General features: G+C 41.0%; 1 protein-coding gene across 2 annotated transcripts in view; it reads left to right on the top strand.

The window, feature by feature from the left end:
* LOC127003789 (putative thiamine transporter SLC35F3) overlaps positions 1-25777 on the top strand; it is a 209000-nt gene that overhangs the window by 127430 nt on the left and 55793 nt on the right. For both annotated transcript variants that reach the window (XM_050870847.1, XM_050870840.1), the window contains exon 4: positions 1543-1717. In XM_050870847.1, the coding sequence (XP_050726804.1) occupies positions 1543-1717 (175 nt within the window). The remainder of the gene's footprint in view (positions 1-1542; positions 1718-25777) is intronic.

The raw sequence follows: 25777 nt of genomic DNA, 5'->3' as shown, positions 1-25777 counted from the left end.
ACGGGTATCTTGCAAGTTAAGAAAGTAAACTTTATTTAACGGAGTGTATTTATCGAACACTAGATTTATCGAAGTAAACCTACCAGAACATATTTTTTTAGTCAGTTTTTTTTTTTTTTTTTACCTGATTTCATTCTTATATACTATTCAGAAGGAAGGTAAAGGACAAGGATAAATATATTCTTGAGGGAAGCCAAAGAAATATTTTTAATAAAAAATATTAACGTAATTATGTTAAGGGAAAAACACAATATATTTTTATTTGATTTTATGCAGTGCGTTGTACCTTAACAAAAAAACTCAAAACATAACTTACTTCTATGTATAAGGACTTTTTGTTGCCTTCAATTTGTTAGCTAAAATGTAACTTTAAAGGCGTCAAGATTCCTTGGAGTTAAATTCAGTGTGATGCAGCAAAATGATTCCGACAAGGTGTTTTATATTGATAGGCTAAGTGCACATGTGTCAAGCTGTGTGTACTATAAAGATAGGCTGGGTGCACACGTCTCTAGCTGTGTGTACTATATAGATAGGCTGGGTGCACACGTCCCTAGCTGTGTGTACTATATAGATAGGCTGGGTGCACACGTCTCTAGCTGTGTGTACTATATAGATAGGCTGGGAGTACACGTCTCTAGCTGTGTGTACTATATAGATAGGCTGGGTGCACACCTATCTGGCTGACCCTACTGTATAGACAGGCTGGGTGCACATCTATCGTACTGACTATACTGTATAGATAGGCCGAGTGTATAGCTTTCTGGCTGGCTATACTATACAGACCGGCTGGGTCCACACCTCTCTGGTTGGCTGGACTATCTAGATATTCCGGGTGCACACCTCTTTGGCTGGCTATACTATCTAGATAAGCTGGGTGCACACCTTTATGGCTGGGTGTACCATATAGATAGGCAGGGTGCACACCTCCCTCGCAGGCTATACCATATAGATAGGCTGGGTGCGCACCTTTATGGCTGGGTGTAGCACACCTTCTGGCTGGGTGTGCTGTATAGACAGGCTGGTTGAAGACCTTGCGTGCACGGTCATATTATACCGTAGCAGCTTTTCAGGGGTAGAAAGAATAAATTTGTGATCAAGAGGAAATATCAGATTTCACATGAAGATTAGCTTCAAAATCGATCTTTGTCCACCTTGTTTCGCGTAAGGTATCTATCCGTACTTATCACTTAAGTGAAAACCTTTCCATAGGCATCTTATATCATGTGAGATGTCTTTTCTTATGTATTCAATTGTATGAAAACTCTTTCTTGGCCATTTTATGCCATGTGAGATGTCTATTTTTGATTTCTTGTAAATGTGAAAATCATTCATTTTTATCAACTTCATTTGCATGGAAGGTCTGTTCTTACAAAAAGATTAATGAAAAAACAGTTTCCTTGTCCTCATTTCATCTCACGTTGAATGCTGATAAGTAAACTAAATGACATGTACGGGAAAAGACCTTTCATGTGTCTTGGTTTGCACCACTTGTAACAACTAACAGACATGAACTTGAAGCCTCCTCTCTATTTACGTTCTCAGCAGAGGGAGGTGTTTGACGCGCCCTTCTTCACCACCTGGTTCTGCACCGCCTGGACGGGCCTCTTCTTCCCTCTCTACCTCGCCTGTCATTCCTGTTTCCGGCGGGACAAGGACTCTCTCAAGGTCTCCCTCAAGTCCATCGCTCAGAACTTCAGGGATCGCGGCGTCACGTTCAGTAAGTTTCTGTAGCATGAAGTAATAATTGCATAAACAGCGTGAGTTGTGGTATACATCCACACCCACCCACCCACACACACACACACACAAACAAACAAACAAACAAATACAGAGAGAGAGAGAGAGAGAGAGAGAGAGAGAGAGAGAGAGAGAGAGAGAGAGAGGCATTAATCTTATTCAATTGTTTCCGTTGCAAGTCGAGAGAGACAGCGGTAGTAGGAGTTTTTCTCTAGCCTTGCGGAAAGGAGGATGTCTCTCGCCAGATTTCCCGAGATGAGCTGCCTGAGTCTGTGTTGTTTTGGGCAAAGGAGAGAGAATAGGGCATGAGGAAGGAAATGAGGGATCAGGGGAAGATGAGAAAGGAAGGAGAACTGGCTGTTCATGTATTTGAGAAGTTTTAAATTCAGTAGCAGTATTGCACATATAAACTGAAATGGAAGGAAGAAATTGAAAACTTCTCAAATACATGAACAGCCAGTTCTCCTTCCTTTCTCATCTTCCCCTGATCCCTCATTTCCTTCCTCATGCCCTATTCTCTCTCCTTTTTTTTCGTCACCCTAATAATTAGGGTGACGAAAAAAAAATCTGATATAAAGTTGTCAGAATGTGAGACTGGTAATGAAGCCATTTTATATTAACATCGGACAATTATTGTAAGCAAGGGATGAGATATATTGACGTGTAAAGATAAGAAAGAGATAATTTGAAGTTTTGGTGAGAAAGAATTGAATTTGGAGAAAGTAGGACAGGCTTTGAAATTCAATATTTATTGTTCGGTTTATGTAAGTTTTTCTCTTTTAATATTGTTTATCATCCAGTCGTTATTTACGGAACTTTTGAGCGAAGTAAATATTTTTTTTTAGGAAATCTCTAAATTTACTCAAATTTAAATCGTTCTTTACCTAAGTATGAAACACGTAGGTAGTTTGATTACTCGTGAGGCCGATCCGGAATTAAAAATTGATCTGAAATTAATCCTACATTTTGAAGCACTGCACGCCACCCCCAGGTATGATTGTGTCTGAAATTAATAATCTTATCATTATATTACCAACGCTTCCTTTCTTTGTCTGGCTCTTATTTGTACTCTCATTTCCTGGCGCTTTACTGCACGCCACCCTCATGCATTCCTCCTCCCCACGTTTCAGTTACTGTCAAACATTATCTTCATCAACAGCGCATCTTTGTTGTTCGTGCTCTAATTTACATTCTCGCAGCAGTCATAACGCCTTCTGCATGATATTTCCAATCCTTTTACACCACTACACACCAGCCATCTTCACTCATTAGATCATTACTCATTACGTTATCCACACAATATTTCGCTATCTCTGGTTCTCCTCTGCACTCTCCTTGTCTTCCACTGCTTGACATTCCTAAGCATTGTACACCACCACTAACCAGCCACCGTCACCAGATGACTTGGAAAGAAGAGGAGGGAATGTATGGCAGAGAAAGCAGTGTCAGTTTAGGTAGATGTGGTATAGGAAGGAAACTCTCCTCTCCCCTTTCTTCGTCCCAGCAAGTTTTAAAATCTTGTTCGTCTTCAAGTTGGTGGGTGTGGTCTCGTCACCGCCGGGCAAGTGCGAGTTGCCTGACTGCCTACCTGTCTCAGCCTTACTTGGATGACTCATCGGCCGACCATCAGACCCCACCAGGAAAAAGCCTAAAAGCTATCAATAGCAACGCGCAAAAAAAAAAAAAATCATATATCAGTCATAAATACAATGTCAATTATAAAAGGTAAAGTTGGAAGCATAGGCTATAGTTTGTTGCGCGGCGCGGCTCATCATCTCCGTTGGCTTTTTTCTTTGTGGTTGTGGTAGTAGATAGAACTAATAAGAAGGGCCTGCGCCTACATCCTTTATCGACCATCCCCAAGTCCGTGGATTCGTAGTCAGGGACGCTAACCACTGCACTGCGGAGGTGTATATCAATTGTAATAATTTATCAAGCTAATGCGGTCACTCTTCTTTGGGAAAAATCACATGAAAGACAAAGATTGAATAGTTTTGCGAGACAAAATTTAATTAACGCCCTGAATTCTCAGTCCATAATTTGCCTCACTGGTGTTGAAAAAGAGAACTGAGGACGAGTATCAATAATATACATCATTTGTTTAGAAGACTGGAGAGATGAAACGAATTCTCATAATCTTGCAATAATAAATTATTAGAAAATCTGAGCGATGGATAAATAAAATAAAAGAGAACGCCAGAAGTGATATCTGGATTAAAAAGAGAAAAAAAGATGGAAAAATAAAATGGTTACAAAACTTTTTCTCATGCAGACTGCTGCCGACAAAAATATATAAAAAAAAATGCAAATATTATAAAATCTTTGCTTCCCACTGAAGACTAATAAATCTGTAAACCCCTGTGGTACAATGGACAACAAGAAAGTAGATTGAATCTCATCAATCGGGTGGCTGAGCAACCATCGCCTACGAACCTTTTGTTTTTGTATGAGGAATTTTTGATCGAAAAAAAGTGAAACAAGAAATAAATGAAAGTATGAACATACGCCCTTACCCTATATAAACTTATTCTTCAATATGCACGCATAAACGTTAATTGCATTGGTCTTCTGTGACCTGTAAAATTCGGATTTAGTCTGAGTGAATAGCGCAAAAGAATAAGAGCTTTTAATGTTAAAGTGCATTGAAGGCTTTAAATGAATGATTAGACCAATAAAAATGTGATAAAGAAACTATGATTGTGCATGATGAGAAAAATATTTTAATAGACTGGCTATTATTATTTTCAATGATGATGGTTGTTTCCAGGTAAATACAAGATACTGTTAATGAAATGTGTCTTCAAGTAATTTAAAAGGGCTTTTGAATTTGCTCTTTTACATTATGGGATCTTTTTTTTTGGATAAAACTTCATGAAATGTGAAGTATACTTGAAAAAACTATCACTTTACAGGTAAAAGGTGAATTTGGAGGCATACGATAAAACTATTGGTAGCCTCAGTGCTTATCTCAATAGCATCGGCTCTTGGGCCTGAAGCGGGAAAAATAACTCATTTTCCCAGGACACACGGCTAGTGGACCATCCGGGTTACCACTGTTTACATACCCCAGGTTCCACTAGGTACCCCTTTATCGACGACGATAAACATCTGAGTGGGCTGCGCACCGACCGCCCGGTGTGGCATCGAATTCCGCCCCTTTATGGAATTACGTCCCATCCTAATCTGCGCATGCGCAGAACTCAAGGTTTACTATTACAGAGTGTTGATATCCGCGTTTATATTCGTGTTTGTCCCTGGCAAGATGACTGCAATACATCATGCTAGTCTTCATGAAAAATGGCCAAATTCAAGGCTGACATGGACCCCAAAGCCCAACTACTATTGAATGGAAAGTATCCCATGAACCTGACCTAGAATCAGAATAGAACTCTAAGGAAACTGAAGGACAATCATAAGATCAATGGTAAGCTTATTATAATCTTATAAGAGACAGTGCAGTGAATGAAAGGACAAAATAGCAAAGTCTTTGCATGCGCAGATCAGGATGGGACGGAATTCGACAAAGGGGCGGAATTCGACGCCACACCGGGCCAGGATTCGAACACAGGCCCGCGGATTCGTAGCTAGTCATGATAACCAGTTTGCAGAATATGCCAATAAATTTTCGCCAAGTAATACTAGCCCCATGATGGTAGGATATATAGTTAGACCAGCAATCAGTTGTATGGAGGAGATATAGCTTAGGTCAGTGTTTACCAACCAGGGGTCCAAGAATTTCAAGCGGTCCATAGAGATTCTAATTATTTTCAATATATTATACTGGAATAACATTTGTCCTGCTTTCATATAAATAGGCCTACAGCTTAATCATAATAACAGTGCAAGGCATTTTACACGAATGTATTATTTTTTTTACAGAAAAATCTTCTATTAATTTTGCTGGCTTAACCTATTTCGTTGATGGGTCCACAGGTGTAAAAGTGACTGGAAAATGGGGAACGGGGCAAAAAAGGTTGGGAACCACTGGCTTAGGTGGTACAGGTTCCATCCTCAATTATGCTGTGAAATAGATCGAGACATCCTTCAGGGAACATGATGGTGGTAATTACCAGTAGGATGAAATGGAATACAACAATCTATGCCTTGTCATTATAATAATTCTTTCTGACGAAAATAAAGAAAGCCTTATAGGAAACAAAACACCTGAAATGCCTGAAAATGCGAGAAACTACAGAGGAAATACAAATATTTAAAAAAAAGGAGCAAGAAAAAGTTCACTATACCGACTTTTTTGTGTGTCCGCGTTTGTGTGTACACAACAGATTTTTATACATTCCACGTGACCGCAACTGCATTAAACTGAGCATGAATACCTTGCCTGTCCCTGTGTGGCGTAATCAATCACTGAGTCACCTGGCACCTCCATAAATGTGACGCTCACCAAACGTTTCCGCACGGCGAGAAGTAAAGAAAACTGTCTATATCTCGCCCTTCCCCAGAGGTCACCTGTTGCATCCTCGCGGGATTATGGACTTGCAGGTTTCAAAGTCTCGCATTAACTTGACGGAATCTCATAATCTCTTGCCAAATACGAGACTGTCGAGACAAAACGACTTTTCAAGATTTAAACGTATGAGCCGACCCTGTGACCTTGCAAATATGAAACATAAAAATTATGTAAATCCATTTTACACTTATTTTTGACAAAGTACACAGCAAACAGGAAAATAACTTCTGTAGGTATATGATATATGTGGTAAATCAAGTCCCGAAATAGTAAAATTGAAACAGCGTGTTCCAAAGAATACACACCGCCGCTATAGTAGCGAAGATTTTTTGATGATGACCATTACCATTCAAATAATCAGTTTTTATAAAATTCCGTCGGAAAAAGGCCGGATCATTCCTACGGGAAGCAGGAAACCCAGAACTCATGGTCTGACCCTGATCACATCCCAAGACCCTCCAGTGCCCACTGGAAGCACTCATGGTTTTAGCCAGATCACCATCCAGCCGCTACTGGTAGGCGACTCTCTGGAAGCCCCCACGGCCCACGGTTTGCCCTCAAAATACATGCTGTCGTTATGGCCACGACCAGACAGCCGATCAATTTTTACGTTTATTCGTCACTGTTCATTCAGATTTTTAACGGAGTTTTCTCAAAAGTTAATTAGCTTGAGATATTCATCTAAAGATGTATTGACATTATATGCTGCATAAATATCCGTTTTATAGATACGTTGGTAGCAGACAAACAAATATACAAACTGACAGACAAACAACGATTAAAACCTTATTGCCCTTCTCTGAGGCAAAACGAGGAAAAACGAGGAAAATGGTGGGGAAAAGAACGCAAACGATTTTGAGAATCTCGTGCTTTCTACGGTATAGGAGACAGACCAAGCACACAGTAAAGTAGAAAGAGTTGCCCGCAAAACGCTGATTCGTATCAAAGAAGGCATGTGGATCCCGAAGAAAAAGACAAGATAAAAGTTAGTTCATAAGGAAGATGGAAAGCTACTCCAAAGTTTACCAAAGAGATTGAATATATGAGAGATCCCATACAGTTCACTCTTACAGCTAGCGAATCGTCAGGGAGAAAATATTTTTGTCTTGATGAATTTTTGTTTCAATAATAGGTACATCCTGTGAGCCACGCACGAATAGAAACGCGGAGGTTCAGGCAAAATCAGAAAAAAAACATCTCACTTCCTTAAAAAAGCCGCATGCACTCTTCCAACCGTTACTATTAATATTATAAAAGGGAAGTTGATCGGAAACTAACCCAGCAGCTGCAAGCGATCAGCTCTTAACGCTCGGGTAAATTCCAATGATCGCCGCCACCTGCAATGGATGGAACATTTGTGCCTCGGCGATCAACACCCACGAACCTTTTCAAGATTGCAGGAGCTTTATTGTGGAATGTTTCTGTTAGTGCTTTTGGGTCAGTGAAAGAAAAAATAGGTCCTCCTAATCACAGGAGGCCGTACTCCAACAGCGATCATATTCCAAAAGACATTTTTTATTGTGTGTGTGGCCTTTTCCCTGCTTAATTAAAGGACACTAGGTTAAAAGTAATACTTGATAAAAAGAGACTCACTGTTGATGCAATTCAATGGTGGGCACATTGCAACAGACAACAACTTTGATAACTTGTGTGACCTTTTTCTGCTTAAATGCAATATAATAACTGGAAAAGCATGCTTGTAATAGGAATGAAACTCATACTGTTAATGGAATACAACGATGGGTGAATGAATTGCAACAAAAGAATAAAAAAAAAAAAGTTAAATTGTGACCTTTCCTTGCTTAAATGCAACACAGTAAGGGAAACTCAACATTTAAAAAAACAAGTGTTACTAGCACGAAAACTGTGCTAGATCGGCGTCGCATGACCCTCCAACACCCCCCCAACGATTTATAGTATGCGACTAGAGGTCTAAAATGGAAAATGCTGAAAAGTAAAGATGGCGCCGCTGTAAACACTTGCCTGCGCTACAACGAGCTGGGGCCGACCATCAGGCCCTACTATGAAGGCCTACCGGTGTCACAGGCCAAGACGTAAATATATATATATATATATATATATATATATATATATATATATATATATATATATATATATATATATATATATATATATATATATATATATATAATGCCAAGTTGTAGGGTTCATCAGGGCTAACAAATGTTATTATACAATGTCATGTCTACAATGCATGGTTAAGCTAGGAAAACAACTTGAAGAGAACAACAACAAGAAGATGGAGAATCTGTTGCTCGGCGTCTGCGACGCCGATAAAAATCACGATTTAAATAAATATTAAAATTAAGATTTTTTTTAAATGTCATTGATTTAAATATTGACCTATTCAAGGCAACAATATAGAAAGGAAAAATAAACAAAGAAAACATTCTTAACACTCAACTTTGACATCAATATTTTCTCTGTCAACTTCACAAATTTTCATGAGCTGGTTAGTTCATTATATAATCTTCAATCAGTTACACATGGTCCGTCAAGTGTCCTGGGGAAGAATAAGATGTTGACTACCTTTCTGACGGTAATTTATTAAGGCAGAGTGATAGTTTCAAAAGTATTTTACAAGATAACCCACATGTTCTTTTATGTTACCAATTTCCAAATCATGAGCCAAAACATGAAGAATGTGTGCAGTGCAATCATAGGCTAGCAACTTTAGTTCATTTGCTTGTTCTAATTGTTTTTTTCATTTTGTTGACATTAGCTGCATTATATGTTTGAGCTTGTCCTCATGTGACAAGCGTCTCACCCATTGAATCATTGTTTTTATGCCACCGTGGTCTAGTGGTTACCATGGCTGGCTATGAATCCGCGGACCAGGGTTCGAATCCAACTCCGGGTAGTCGGCGTGCAGCTCACCCAGCTGTTCATCTTCCCTTTTGATCTGGTCGATAAATGTGTACCTGGGGAAATCTGGGGAAGGTAAACTGTGGTAACCCGGATGTCACACTGACCCTTTACCAGGGTAATGGATTTTTCCCACCACAGGATCAAGGGACAATGCTAGAGATGAGCACTGCGGCCGCGCTCAGCTATAGCGTAGGACCTCATATTAACTCTTTATTGTGATCTTTTATACATTTATATAATATTTTTTTCATTTTTTTACGTTCGGCCTATAGTGACAGCAGGCTTTTTTGATGGGGCCGGTGGTCAGTTCACGCCAACTAGTGTCCAGGCAAGAGTTTTATAGTGGTGCAATCTTGCTTAGGTCATGCTGCCCCCGGAGCTTTACTTGATCGTCTTCTGAGCTTCGCTAGAATCTGGCTTGATTAGCAATCATCGGGACAGCATGTGGGTAGTCGTAGGCCACTCAGTGATGACTGAAAATTGTCAGCTTATAGCAGCGGGCGGTACATAAACACGGGTCTTTCAGGACTCTGCACCCGGATGCTGACCACTCAGCCACCGCCTCTTCAGACTGAATTTGGTATTTATTACCTTTATTACCGCTTCCTATTGTTAATGGGTTATCTTTTTCGTTCATACAATTTTATCTAGTGCATATGAGTGTTTTAAGGTAGGAAGACTGTAGGGAGTACGTAGGAAGATACCTACCGAAACGGGCGTAAGCCACTCTCGGTGAGGTATATACGGGAAGCGAGGAGGGTGCTGCAAGCCCACCAAAGACCCCTCCAGTGTCCTCACTTTTCGTTTCCCTATTGTTTCATTAACACCAGAGAGTAATTCAGCATGCTCTCTAAAGACAATTCCTTTGACTTTCCACACGACACTACATACACGCAACACACACACCATTTCCCCCCAAATTATAAAACTTCAAAATGGCAAAATATCAGTCTGCCTTGGACTTCCCATCTGGGGGACGGGATGGGGGCAAAATTGCCTCCAGATTGGGCTCCATATCTGGCCTCCGATCCAAGAAGTGTTTTGATAACTCTTCAACCTTCTTTCTCATCAACTTCTGCAACATTCGCGGTCTTCGATCTAATTTTCACTCATTGGAACACCATCTCTCCTCCTCTAAACCTCACCATCTCTTCCTCACCCAAACACCGCCTGGCTAAGCTTTTGTCATTCTATTATTAAATACGTCTGTGCTGTTTATCTCTCATCTAACCCTACCAGCTATGTAAAGTTCTTTGACTACTTGAACTCTGAAGTGGAGCACATCTTGACTCACTCTCCCTTCGCTGAAATCTCCATTTTAGGAGATTTCAATGTTCACAGCCAGCTTTGGCTTTCATCCTCTTTCACTGACCAGCCTGGTGAACAAGTCTACAACTTTGCACTCCTCATTGATCTAGAGCAGTTGGTCCAGCACCCTACACGTATTCCCGACCGCCTTGGAGACACGCCCAACATTTTTTACCTTTGTCTAACCTCTAACCCTTCAGCTTACTCCATTAATCTGTTCTCTCCGTTGGGCTCCTCCGATCACAACCTTATTTCTGTATCCTGTCCTATCGCTCCTGTACAGCCTCTGGACCCACCGAAGAGGAGATGCTTTTGGCATTTTGCTTCAGCTCGGTGGGACGACCTGAGGATGTACTTTTCCGATTTCCCGTTGAATGATTACTGCTTCCAGGAGATGGACCCCTCTGTGTTTGCCCAACGTATCACAGAGGTAATTGTCTTTGGAATGGAGGCACACATTCCACATACTTTTTCTACCCCTGATGCTTAAAAAAAATTTGGTTCAATCACGCGCTTGTTCCCGTGCTATCAAAGATAGAGGTGTGGCTTACAAAAGATACCAGAGGCTTCGCTTTCCTGCTAATCATAAATAATAATCTTTACATTTCCGCCCGGAATCGTGCTAGATCTATTCTCCCACTTACCTACACCTTGTGTCCCACGACTGTACATTCATTAAATTATATTCATTAATAAAAAATATAAAAAAGATCTGATTTAAATAAAACATTCTGAAAAAAACACACATCGACAACCATGGTTAAAGTACAGTCGCGCTACGAAGTGTTGACACAGTTTTCATAATCTTTCGGACACGGCTGGCGACATCTGGCAACTACCCTCGGGGAAACATTCGCTACAGACTGTTATAAAACTACTTAATTTTAAAGTCTAGTTTTGCACACACCTAATAAATATCAGTGATTCCATTAAATGCAATGAAAATTAACAGTGTACTCTATGTAAATGTGGCGAAGAGAAACGTATTGGAATGATAGGCTATGTAGCCACATTCATTTGCAGAATCGCCAGGGCGGAGTAGAGGTCACTTCACTATTTATACCTACAAGTTATAAATAATATTATCTTGATCATATATACATAATTGACTCGACAGTGGTGAATGGAAGAAAGTGAAAGGCTAGCAGTGCAGCGCCGACCAGGCATCGTCTCTACCCAGATAATAGGCTATTATTTTTATTATCGCGTCGTCTGTCGTGTGTTTCGACAGTTTCGTGCAACTTTGAGTTAGTAGTTAGTAGTTGAGTTAGTAGGCGGTGGCCGAAGTGATAGCGTACTGGACCCACATTCGCCGCGTGATGGACGACGCGGGTTCGAATCCTCACGCTACCACTCGGATTTTTCAGTCACCGCCGAGTGGCTTAAAACTACCCACATGCTGTCCTGAAGACCACCCATCAACCCGGACTCTAGAGGAAGCCGTCCAAGCGAATCAAGAACGAGTTCCGGGGGGCAGCATGAGCCAATGCAAGATGGCGCCACTATAAACACTCGCCTGCGCCAGAACGGGCTGGGCCGACCATCAGGCCCCACCTGGAAGAAGCCTTGGGCCGACCATCAGGCCCCACCGGGAAGATGCCTATCGGCGCAATAGGCAACGTAAAAAAAAAAAAAAAAAAAAAAAAAAAAAAAAACTGGCCACTTGTCGATACTTCTCTTTGGATTTTACAGTTAATTAAAAACTTTTTTTTTTCAGAATCTCGCTGATTTGACACACACGATTTATATAGTCATGCATGAATGTCGTTCCCGATGACGTCATCATCAAATGCGAGTTTATTATGTATTATTTATTTCGCATTTTATCAAATGAAGTGCAGCTAATTATTTTTTCCTATTATTCTATAATATAGGGTTTATCACTACATAGAAAGAAAGAGCAATATATTTGTGCAGTTATATATATATATATATACCTAGTCTTAAACATATAACTCATTTGACTCTTTTAATGTCTTGAACGAAAACTATCAAAATGTTTCGGCAGAGCTGCTTAATATATCGTTATAAGGTAAAAACTTCCACTCTATTGAATTTATTTCCTTTCTTAGTATCATATTTTGTGTATAACAAAATCACTCCTAAACATCCCTTCCTTTCGAATAATATTATGTATTATTTGAACGAAAGTCATTGCAAACTGCGTCAACACTTCGTAGCGCGACTGTACCTCGTGAACATACTTGTATCTTTCGTGAATCGAAGTTGTTGGGAAACTCAGGGATCCCAATTCCAAAAGTCACTGACTATGATGGCTATATCAAACTACAGTCCCGGAGGGACCTATGAAAGCCAGGCACGGAACACACGCTTAGTCTGTTATTTCAATTAACGAGGACGACTGCCGCGTCTCGCGTAGCCAGGTAAGGCACCTTTATTTATACACTGTTTAAAACAACACGTGTCATGATACCAACCCTAGCGCTCCGAAATCATGAATCCAAGTTTAGTGCAAAACAACTGAAAAGCTACTTTTTAATAGTATAAGGCTAACTACCACTCGTAACTAGCTAAACCGATTATTATTTTCCTTATTATCATTATTATTATTATTATTATTATTATTATTATTATTATTATTATTATTATCGTTATTATTATAATTGTTAATAGCTTTATTATTACTATCAAACTCATGTTCATACTACTGAGAGAGAGAGAGAGAGAGAGAGAGAGAGAGAGAGAGAGAGAGAGAGAGAGACTTTCTCTTTCAATCTTATCTGTTTTCTGCCTTTCCCTGTGTGTGTGTGTGTGTGTGTGTGTGTGTGTGTGTGTGTGTGTATTTGTGATTCACCACGGCCTGGTCACTAGCTGGGCTCGTAATCGCCAGCAAATACCCTACTTATTAGAACAAGCTCATTATAGTCGATTTCTGGACCTTCACATCTATCCAAGACCTTTACACACCGCACACTCCATCCCCCTTGCTCAAGGAAATACGGTAACCACTCCTTGTCAGCTGAAAAATCTCTTCCTGAGTAGGGTTCGAACCTCTGTGTCAGGTTGAAGCCTGATGGAGCAGAGTTTTATCCACTGAGCTATCGAAGCGGAGTCAGTGTGTGTGTGTGTGTGTGTGTGTGTGTGTGTGTGTCCATAAAACACCATTTTTTTTAGGCTTAGAAACCTGTCGTATACACCGTGTTACAATTGGTATTGGGTGGTCAGGGGCCATGGAAGAAAATATAAAATTACTGGACAAAGGGATCGAAACATTTAAGAGAAAAATGGCTAGGATGGCCTAATTTCCAGGTCCTTTTCCCCTGATCAAACACCAAAAGAAAGAAAATGATGATAATTCAGAAAAAAGATGATAATTCAGAAAAAAAGGAGTGGTTTCAACGGAAGCACGCCTTCCCAAGGTTACCGGAGTTTACACTCTCGTAAGCAAAACTGAAACAAAAACAGGCTTACGGAGGCGAGGACACGTTAGCGGGCCGCGTGGGCGGACAAAGAGCACAAAGGAAACAGGAAAAACACGTAGTATAAACACAAAGTAACACTGAGAACAAGACACAAACTATACTGAAACACGAGGACAAAAGCAGAAAGAAAATTAACACTAAGGTAGCAAAATTTGGCCGTGGGGCAACGATCATAATAAACAGGTGGGATCAGGGCGGGGGGGGGCCTGTGACCAGCCTTGTCAGGTCTCCCAAACCCACGATGCGTACATGTGATATTTGTAAAAGGCATCACAAATGATAAAACACACACCAATACAAGTTTAACGTAAAAATTATGATATATCAAAGAAAAGTAAACTAGCTATGCGTATGATATTTATACGGCAATAGAGAAACGTGGCATACATATTGTACAGTGGTGCTAAGAATGTTATTACTTTTATTTAAATTTCGCCGCAGTTATAAGGTGGATCAGGAACATTACAATTATATTTATAAGATAGTTTGAAGGAATATTAGTAGAAAATATGATATTTTCTAAATAAAAATAAATGTTAAACCTCTCAAGAGCGGCAGCACTCCCATTGACCCAACCTGACATGAGTCACGTGTTGAGTTCTTCTACGGAGACACGGCAACGCTGAAGATAGCTGTTGCCCCGCCCCGACCGCACTCTGGCCCTCATTTACATGTGGCAGTACTATAGCACGCCCTTGCATTACACTGTGGCACGAACGAGAGGCAAGACAAATACGAGAAACCAAACGAAATACACGTAGATACAGGAACACATACAGCCAAAGTCTTTGCATACAGCTTTCCTTAAGGGAGGCGATGCAGGTTTTTTTTGTTTATAGGATTATCTCAACGAAATATTCGCAAAGTATATGTCTTATTATGCTACTTATTTGTAAGGAATATTATTGCTCTATGATTGATATTTTTTAATTATATTTTTAGCCCGAAAAGTACTCTAAAGAAGCATTTATAGGCATTATTAAAGTGAATGTGTAAAAGACACCATCATTCAAAATTCTTTTTCCTTTATATATTGTGTATATTAAGCATTAATCTACATTTGAATGAATCATGAAGTTGCTACATATGTTTGTATTATAGTTATGATTTTTTCTCGACTTAAACTTTTTTCCCGTTTTCTTTGTTTTCAAACCTTGTCTGTGACCAACTCTTGAGATATATAATCATATCCATACATCCAAATGTACATTATGCTATGTATTATTAGAAAATGGAAGCTGATTGGTTTTGACATACAGGGCTTTTTATTCAAACATCTTATATTTCCTCCTTCCGCCATTTCATGATAACATATTCCTACAAATTAAGTTTTATTGACTAAATTAACTCTATATAACTCAAAAAATAGGCATAATTATATATACAATTGTTAATTTCATAGTCACCAAGGTGGTGTCAAAAACCAGTGAGCTCCAGCCTCATCATATTCATCACTAGTGGTGATCCTTTTCCGGCAGGCAAAATGACATTTTGATCAGCCTCATTAGGAAGTGGTGCAGGTGGCAATGGAACAGGGCGAACAAAATGCCAATCACGAATGGAGCTTGCAGTTGAAAGCAGCACATTAGATGGTGGTGGAGGAGTGGATGGTGGTACAAGTAGTGGTGGTTTTATTTGGTGATGTAGAGGTAGATGGAGGAGGAAGAGGTGGTGGAGAAGTGGATGGTGGTACAGGTAGTGGAGGTTGTGCAGGTGGTGATGTAGAGGTAGATGGAGGAGGAGTTGATGGTGAAGGGGAGGCAGTGATAGTGGAAGCGTTGCCATAATAGGTGTCCTTAGTCCACCTCGCCGCTGCTGCTTTCCTCGCTTTCCGCTGCTGTTTCTGCCTTTTCTTTGATGGAGGCATTTGTTGGTAAGAAAATAAGAGATGGAGGCATTTATTGGTAAGAAAATAAGAGATGTAACACAACAATAATGCAACAAATATGGGAAATAACACTATTTTATTTGCAGTAATATTCATCAGTACCTACCCTGGCAAAACCAAGCGTACGACTGAAGCTTCAAGGTCGCTGCCTGCTTGGCGTCGCTGCATGAGTAGCCAAAGAGTGTATTATCCCAACGTTATTTACTGCATCATTCAATCTTCATTAGTAACGCAACAGTGATGAAAATAATGTGTTATGTTACAGTGACCGCGAAGAGGAGCGCAGACATTTAAATAATTTAACGGATTTAAAGGGCTTTAAACTTCTCGTCGATGTTTAAATGGTCCCTCGAGGCATCGCCCACACCTTACGTTTTTCGAATACACAATATCACAGAAAGTTATATTTTTCACCAAAACTGCTTGCATCGCCTCCCTTAACCCGTAAACCGGCTTCTGGAAGCGCGTTTTTCATGCCAGCCCCATAAAGTTTCTGTGATGTATATTACTTTGAAAACTTTTGAGGCTTCGCGGCCTGGCAGGTGGAGTTTCGAGCCCCGCTCAGGCCGGGATTTTTCCACAGACAAGCATTGCTGCATTGGTTACTGTCCTCTCTTCAGCAAGGTGTTGTGATACAGTGAATTTACCGTACCCAACGGTTATGTTTCTCGCAAGACACTTAACTCTTCCAGGACAACTCCACAAAACCACGACCACTTACCACCAATACAGCAGGGGTGCAGGCTTTCCCCGCAAGCGCCTCCCAGAGTTACAACGATAATCCTAACAGGTCTGATAGTAACACCTATTTGTAACCACTGTAGGAGGGCACTTATCTTTCGAAGGGTTTCAAAAGAAGTGGTCTCTTGAAGTTTCGTCCTAGAGGAGTCCTGTAGTCCTCGAGACTAAGTATAAAACAGCACTGCCGCGAGTTAATGTGGGAGCGGCGAGCGCTGATGTGTTGTCAGCTACGGAGCTGGGTAAAACTAAGGAACAACTACTTCACCCCCTCCACCACCCCAACCCCCCCTACCCCCCAAGACAAGCCTGGGGAACTGTGGGGAACCGGGGTTTGGGGGGGGAAGCCAAAATCACTGAAAAATGGGCTTTCAAAATATCCCTAGAAAAATCCCTAAATTAGGGAAAATTCCCTGTTCTCGAAAGTAAGGAAAATCCCTACCGTATACTCACATGCGTGGGCTAATCGCTAACCAAGCATACCATCGCTAACCATCCCAAAACAGCTCTGAGCCATGACTCAAGGTCATCCGGGACTCGGGCTGAACAGGCCCGGGCTATACCCGGCCCTCAGCACGGCAACCGTTGGGCTGCGTGTTCTAAAGAAAAAATAACCACGCGTGGTGGACCTGGTCTCACATGCGTGGGCTAATCGCTATCCAAGCATACCATCGCTAACCAAGCGTACCATCGCTAACCAAGCGTATCATCGCTAACCAAGCGTACCATCGCTAACCAAGCATACCATCGCTAACCATGCATACCATCGCTAACCAAGCGTACCGTCGCTAACCAAGCGTACCGTCGCTAACCAAGCGTACCATCGCTAACCAAGCGTACCATCGCTAACCAAGTGTACCATCGCTAACCAAGCGTACCATCGCTAACCAAGCGTACCGTCGCTAACCAAGCGTACCGTCGCTAACCAAGCGTACCGTCGCTAACCAAGCGTACCGTCGCTAACCAAGCGTACCGTCGCTAACCAAGCGTACCGTCGCTAACCAAACGTACCGTCGCTAACCAAACGTTTGTAGAAAAAATATATGAAGACCTAGTGATGTTTCATAAGGTAGGTAATGAATGCGAGTTATTTTGCGGCGGCGGCGGCACCGGCGCCATGGCGGCGGCGTTAGCTCGATTAATCCCTTTAGGGAACTGTAGTTTTGGTGGTCGTTAGCTCGATTAATCCCTGTAGGGAACAGTGGTTTTGGTGGTGGAAGGCCAAATCACTGAAAAATGGGCTTTCAACGTCCCTACAAAAATCCCCAAAATCGGGAAAAATCCCTAGTCTCTAAAGAAAGTAAATTCCCTAACGTATACTCTTTTAATCTATTCCTATATAACGTAGCAGCCGCCGCAGCGGGTCTGTTGACAAGTGTAGGGCGTGTAATCGCGCATTTAACAATATCCGTTTGTTTTCTGACACGTGCTTGTCACACCATATGTGACACGTGACACGCCCGGGTCTTTGTTGGACCCGGTATTGGGATAGTAATCGGTCCTTTTGTTAACCTACATGCACACCAATAAAGAGGTTAAATACTCAGTTAACACTTACCGAAAGGTAAAGTAGACGGATATTTTGAGAGAGGGAGTGTCGGGCCTACCATCCATTATGGCGGCTTGAAAACAACTTACTTCAGGAACCCGCCGTTAGGTGCCGGCATTGAAACACCCTCGCGTAGTAACATTTTACGAATGTATTCCTTTAAAATTAGATAATACAAATAGCTGCGGCATTAGTTGCATTAATATAGAGAAAAAAAATAACGTAAAACTCTTAAAAGACCGTTTTTTTGTCCGAAATCGTTATAATCCATGCGCGTTTTGGATATTACTGACTTAGGAACTAGTTTCTGTGGTGTAGTATAAGGCAGCTAAGAGGCTAAGTCTGCCCACAGAGCCCTCGTGTCATACAACAACACTGGACTTAAAAATTTTCCAGGCACCCCCACATAATCAAGCCGTTTACGCAGTAAATTGGTACGACCGGGAACTAAAACCTTCGCAAATGTGAAGCAAAAGAAGTATCCTATGCAGTACCCATGCTATTTTTTCGGTATATTAGAAACAGTTGTTAGCTAGATTAACCCGGAGCTGTTTACAGAATGGGTCGAAAACCAACCACGTGGGTCTGAAGAAGGTATTTTGAATTTCCATCGCCAGATGGCGTGGCCTTCGATCGGTTAAATTATCCTTGCTCTTTAATAATAATTCCGCAAGGGCAATTATTTATTATTTCATGAAAGGAAACACTGTACCATTGTTATTCCTTTCATGGTAAATGTATTTAGTCTTCAGGCAGTGAATAAGGTGATTCGGTCTCGGTTTGGGAGCCGGTGAGCGAGGTATTTAAGTACCATCCAAGGCTTATTTGAGCTCAGACGATACTCTTAGTTGGCTAGTTCCATAAGGGAAATAGTTAATTTGTCTAATCCCCTGGTTTACTGACCTAATTCCTAACACATTCCCCAGAGGAGAATTGCGATTCCCCAAATCGCAATTAGCTGTCTAGAGTAATTATTTATTCAATTATTTATTTATTTAAAGATAAGAAATGGGGACTAATCTTAGTAAGAGAAAAAGAGTGAAATGCAACTAAGGGGGGGTTGAGATCGCTGCACATCTCATCCAAATAGACTTGCTCTTACCCTATCCTCACCTTGTAGGAAGGTGTAGCATTTTTACTAATCATCCTCACCTGGGAAGGTGTAGCATATTTTTTAATCAATCCTCACCTGGAAGGTGTAGCATATTTTTTACCCTGATAATTCTAACTACTACCTAAAATTAATTCTAATCTTCAGCCTTAGTAGTTGAAGTACTGAAACAACCAAGATATTTACAAGTTATCTAAATTATCCCTAAGCATTTTGTTAAACCGCTCTGTAGCCTTCCTTTTGGGCCGAGGCGCCCCGACACGATCACCGCCACTTTTACTTATCCTGCCTTTGGACCTTATAATGCCTCTTTCATCTAGAAATAAATTGAGGTTAGATACCAGAGGAGGAATATTTTTTTCATTTGCATTATTTAGATTGTTCAAGAAATTCAGTTCATTCTGGAAACTCTCAGTTTGAGCCACCTTTACCCAGTACTCTAAGGCTTTCTTTTTAGGATCACAATCCTTTAGTTTATTTAGAAATTTATATAGGTAAGCTGTGCACCTCAACAAGCCCTCAAAGGAAGAGTATTTATTTATATTTATTACTCCTGTATTTACTTTACGCGGTTGAGAGGTACAAGCAGTGCATATTTTGCCTTTTTGAGAAGGCGCTATGCTCAACAAAGGGTATTGAGGCCACAGTTGGTAATCATTAGTAAGCCACTGTGGTCCTTCCAGCCAGAACTTCATTTTATCTAAATATTTGCTATAAGATAACCCTTTGGTTAGCATATCTGCTGGGTTCTCTTCAGTGTGTACATAGTGGTATGCTACAGGTAACTTGAATTTCTTACTTATTTCAGTCTTCAGGCCATCAGCCTCTAACACTCTATTTTTCAAGAATTTGGATTTTACTTTAGTATCCTTAGTTAGAAGCCAATTTAGCACCACCTGAGCATCCACACAGATATTTATGAATTGAATTTTGATGTGATGATAAGCCTCTAAAATTGCAGGTAAGCATTTGAAAGCTAATATCACACCCATAAGCTCTAGAGTGGGGATGCTATGTTCATTTCTCTTATTTAATGGAGCTACCTTAGACTTAGAGTGTAGGTATGTACTTCTACCCTCTCCATCTAGAGCGTAGGCAACAAAGCCATACGCTTCAGAGGAACTAACACAAAAAATATGTAGCCCATATGTGTTTAGCTCGTTTAGAGCTTGTCTAGGAAATGACTCTTCTGACAGCATCTCCAAGTCTCTACTTATTTTTTTCATCTCAGTACAGATCTCTTCAGGAAGGGGTTCGTCCCAGCCTCCTTCTAGTTTCCATATTTTTCTCATTAATAATTTTCCTGTTATGGTTACAGGTAGAGCCAAATTCAAAAGGATCAAATAGTTTGGAAGTTTGAGAAATGACTTGTCTTTTTGTGTTTGCTTCTGTATTTATTTTGCATGGAGCTATGCTCAGGGAATCCTGCTTAACATTATATCTGTACCCTAGCACCTTTTCTTCTTCGCTGGAGTGTTCTACTAATCTTCCATCACTTTCCATCTTTTCTTTCAATTCAGTTGAATTGGAATTCCAAGATCTTAAGATAAATCCGCCTGCCTTCATTCTCTCATATACCAGATTATATAATTCCTTCATTTCTTTAATTTAATTTCCTATTACCAGTAGATTATCTACATAAAAATTATTTGCCAATATTTTACTTAATTTGTCATCAGGAAATGAACTTGCATGATGTTTCATCACATAGCGCAAGATGAATGCATAAGATTCTGTGAAGTAATATCACTTTGAGCACCTCTTAAATCCTGATCCTTATTTAGCTCAACATACTGATCTAATTCTATTTCAATCTGTAGTGAGAAATTCATTTGATCTTCCAACTCTGAGGCATAGTAAGTTTCATCCTTACTTTCAAGGTCTGTTTGATCCATTACTTTATTTATTCTGTCATCATAGTGTTTCACTTGTACCATTTCTAATTCTATTTTATTGGTCAAGCTCTTACTTAGGGAGTGTGTCAAGGAATCTGAGTTAATTCTTTCAATTGCTTAAGAAGGAGTGTTATTTTTCTTTTAAAGATTCCCCTGCTCCTTCTCAGGGTCTTAATTATCTCTTGGGGAACAGAGTCTGTATTTACTCCATGGATGGCTGCTTCCTCAGGGTTTAGTTTTGAATCCATTGTGGCAAATATAGAAGCAAGCTCAATATTGAAATAAACAATCTAAAAGGGTTTGATTAATAGGGGTGGTTTCAATTAAAAGGGCAATTATAAAAAAAAGACCCTTAACTGTACAAGGAGGCAGTCCCGGACCGGCTAGTTGGCCCCCAATTGCCACTACCTATTCAACCGGGCATCTGGGGGTCAACTACTTACTGCCGGTGTTCAAGGGCATATTTCAGGCCACCCAAGATTGCGTCCTTATACTTTCCCAATCCAGTTCCATTCAAGTGCACACCATCCCTGTAGTACTGAGGGTTGTTGAGGAAATCCACCGACCCCAACTGGATAACTGTCAACCAACCCCTGTCTCTTGAGGCTTTTATTTGTGAAATTATTCAGAACTTGCCGGCGCCGGTTGAACTCGGCAGCCTCGGGCACGCCATGGCGGTTGCCGACAGGCACAAAACGAGCCTCTATCTGGACTGCAAGTTTCAGGCAATGGGATTTCACTGCAGCTTTTAGCAAGGTGTAAAAGGCTGCAGCGTTCTCCTTTATTTGGATGTTAGACAGGGAGCAGGTTACCGAGTTTCCTCCCAGAACCACAATGACGATGGCGGGGTTTGCCTCTTGAACTTTATTTACTTCGGTATTATTCTAGTGTTTGCCCATACTCGCCCCTCGCAACCAAAATTGGCTAGGGGGCCATTGAGACTTCGGGGAATGCGGTGGTAAACATGAAATGCGTCGCAAATGCATAGTTTTTGAGTTATGAGGGGGTTGAAAAATACCCTAGATGTAGGGAAATTCCTTACAATTACTTAGATGTAGGGAAATTTCATACATTGTTTTTTTTTTACAACGTGCGGAAACCACGCAAGGTAATTATTGAAAATCACTCCGCACCTCGAAAATACGATATTACGCCTCCATATTGTACTTAAGGGCATATTATACATACGGACGATGTGTTTATATGGCAACGCCATTGCAATATGAGCAGCGTTGCCAACGATCCGGTTAGCAATGATACGCTAGGTGAGACCAGGTCCACCACGCGTTTTTTATTTTTTTTTTATTTTTTTGAACACGCACCTTTACCTAATACTATTTCCGATGGTACGCTAGGTTAGCGATGGTACGCTTAGTTAGCCATTAGCCCACGCATGTGAGACCAGGTCCACCACGCGTGGTTATTTTTTTTTTAGAACACGCACCTTTACCTAATACTATTACCGATGGTACGCTTGGTTAGCGATGGTACGCTTAGTTAGCCATTAGCCCACGCATGTGAGACCAGGTCGTAAAGTTCGGTTGGAGTAGTTTAAATATGCTCCCCCACCCAAATACCCCGAGTTCACGCAGGTCCCCCAAGATCGTTGGGGGAAGGGGATTAATTCGGCTTCTTTACTTTTAAGTACTTTTTTTTTTTTTACTATGATATATGGAGGCGTATTATCGTATTCTGGAGGCGCGGAGTCAATATCCACAATCACCTTGTATACTGGGAATACGAGCCCGTGAAGCAGATTCAAAATCCGGTCAGTAAGGATTCACGTGTTCGAACAGCTCGGGCAAGAGGTTCGAGAGCCTGCACAAGCCGCTGTAGTGTTAAAGGCGCGGTGTTGGATGGATCCCCGCTAGCCGGTGGTTTTACTTGTGTCAGTGATAAACAATGAAAATACACTGTGTTTGGTGCCACGGACTCTACTTCGAGGACAGAAACCTTGCGATGAGGTGACAACCTACTAGAGAGAGAGGGCATGAGTGTAGTGGAGGCGTTTATGTGAGCACAGATGGCCACCGGTGCCACGCCAGATGGTGAGGTGAGCATCGTTTGGTGGGTTCACTACGCTTCTCTCCCAAAACAAGCTTGGGGATCCACTGAGTGCGTGGTTTTCGTATGGGAAACACTAAATTCGTCGCAAACGCTTATTTTAGTGGTGGTGGGAGGAAAAATTCCCTAAATTTAGGGAATTTCCCTAGATCTAGGGACTTTTTATCCCCCCCCGACGGATTTCGTGTCCCCCACCCGAAACCCCGCATTCCCACCAGGTCCCCAGGCTTGTATGGGGGGGAGGAGGGAGTATGGGCAAACACTAGAATTTTACCTTTACTTCTTCTGGATGGTCCAAGAAGAAACTGTAATCTTTGCCGGGATAAGCCCTGAAATCAAACTGCACTGGTACCTTTTCTCCGGTAGTCAGCTCTAACTCACGATCCCAGCTCCCATACCGAGACAGATCCCGTACATAAGAATGGCCAAACAGAACTACTTTCATCTTAACTTTATACTGCCTCAGGGGATGAACTAACAAGGCTGTACTCGTTGCTAAATTCAACTGAATCTAGCAAAGAGTAGCTGATGTAGTTACTAACTTCTTTTGAAAATATTGGCTTCTTTTGAAAATATTGTTGCGATACAGTGAATTTACCGTACCCAACGGTATGTTTCTCGCAAGACACTTAACTCCTCCAGGACAACTCCACAAAACCACGACCACTTACCACCAATACAGCAGGGATGCAGGCTTTCCCCGCAAGCGCCTCCCAGAGTTACAACGATAATCCTAACAGGTCTGATAGTAACACCTATTTGTAACCACTGTAGGAGGGCACTTATCTTTCGAAGGGTTTCAAAAGAAGTGGTGTCTTGAAGTCTCGTCCTAGAGGAGTCCTGTAGTCCTCGAGACTAAGTATAAAACAGCACTGCCGCGAGTTAATGTGGGAGCGGCGAGCGCTGATGTGTTGTCAGCTACGGAGCTGTTTACAGAATGGGTCGAAAACCAACCACGTGGGTCTGAAGAGGTATTTTGAATTTCCCTCGCCAGATGGCGTGGCTTTCGATCGGTTAAATTATCCTTGCTCTTTAATAATAATTCCGCAAGGGCAATTATTTATTATTTCATGAAAGGAAACACTGAACTATTATTAGTCCTTTCATGGTAAATGTGTTTAGTCTTCAGGCAGTGAATAAAGTGATTCTTTCTCGGTCTGGGAGCCGGTGAGCGAGGTATTTAAGTACCATCCAAGGCTTATTTGAGCTCAGACGATACTCTTAGTTGGCTTGAACTCTCGGCCCGAGACTAGTTCCATAAGGGAAATAGTTAATTTGTCTAATCCACTCGTTTACTGACCTAATTCCTAACAAAGGGTGATGGGGCGTGTGGTGCGTGAAAATCCCAGCGGTACCAAGAGATCGACTATAATGAGCCTTGCCCTAATTGGGATGGTACTTCCTGACGATGACGAGTCCAGCTCGTGACTAGGCCGTGATGCATTACACAACAACACACACACACACACACACACACACACACACACACACACACACACACACTCTCTCTCTCTCTCTCTCTCTCTCTCTCTCTCTCTCTCACACACACACTTGCACCATTAGCCCAAAAATATTGTCCTTTGTCCACTTGCTCTTTCTGCTTTTTGTTGAATAGCCTATTGCAGGCCTTTTGTAAAATTTTGTATCACCCTATAGTTTGGAAAAGATAAATGTAGCCAAGTTATTAGATATAGTTATCTGTGTAGCTCTCAGTTCAATGTGTATTACTGACGAAAACTTAAGTAATAGGAATCAGCTGCTCTACTGGAAGGCGGAAGAGAGAGAGGTGGCCTCATAGCCTGATCATTAAGGGTACAGCTCATGGAAGGGAGAGAAGGTAGGGGGAAGGAAAAGGAGAGGAGAAACGAGGGCTTAGTGAGGGAGAGGATGATTATGAGTTGGTGGGAGAAAAGATAGTAGAGAGACTGGGTGGGGGAATAGCCGTTTCCGTGTCGAGATATGGTTAACTTGGCTGTAAATTTTCATAATCTCACGGAACTGTAATTTAACTCTTGCCGACTCATTCTTCCTCCCCTTTGCTTTCCTCGTCTTCATTCTTTCCTTTTTCTTTCCGAAGGAAGGAGGCGGAATAGGAAGAAAAGAGGAATGAGGAAGAGGGAAAATATAAACTACTAGCTCGATCACTTCCCGTTTGGTGTCTTTTCGAAAAAGAGAAAATTGATCCCTTAGAGAGCTGCAATCATTCTAAATATGTGGAGACGTATGGAACATAATAATAACACTCATCAATGACAATATTGAATATATAGCTTTGATGATTTATGCAATATATTGATTTCTATCGAAAACTTCTTTGAAAACCTCCGATGTTTTTTTGGGATCTGATCTTTGAAAATAATACACCTTGAAGATACGACTAACATAAACAATTTGTACCTATAAAAATAATTTCTGGAAGTTTCTTTGAGATGATATTTTTTTTTTAAAGTTTGGCTAAAAATCTCTAGCTAAGGCTTCACACTCATCATAGAAGCATCTCATTGGTAATAATTCGTGTAAAATACTCCATATTATGATGCTCTTTAAAATTTGTTTAAAACTTTATAAACAAAAAAGTTATTAAAAAAAGTATAACGTCCATCCCAAAAAGTTTAGCTACAATCTGACCATATTTATGCCTACTATATCAGTATTCGAAATACATCTTCTAAAGGTGCATTTCAAGC

The sequence above is a fragment of the Eriocheir sinensis genome, chromosome 3, assembly GCF_024679095.1.
Source record: "Eriocheir sinensis breed Jianghai 21 chromosome 3, ASM2467909v1, whole genome shotgun sequence".
Lineage (NCBI taxonomy): Eukaryota > Metazoa > Arthropoda > Malacostraca > Decapoda > Varunidae > Eriocheir > Eriocheir sinensis.
This window is presented reverse-complemented; position numbering and strand designations above follow the sequence as displayed.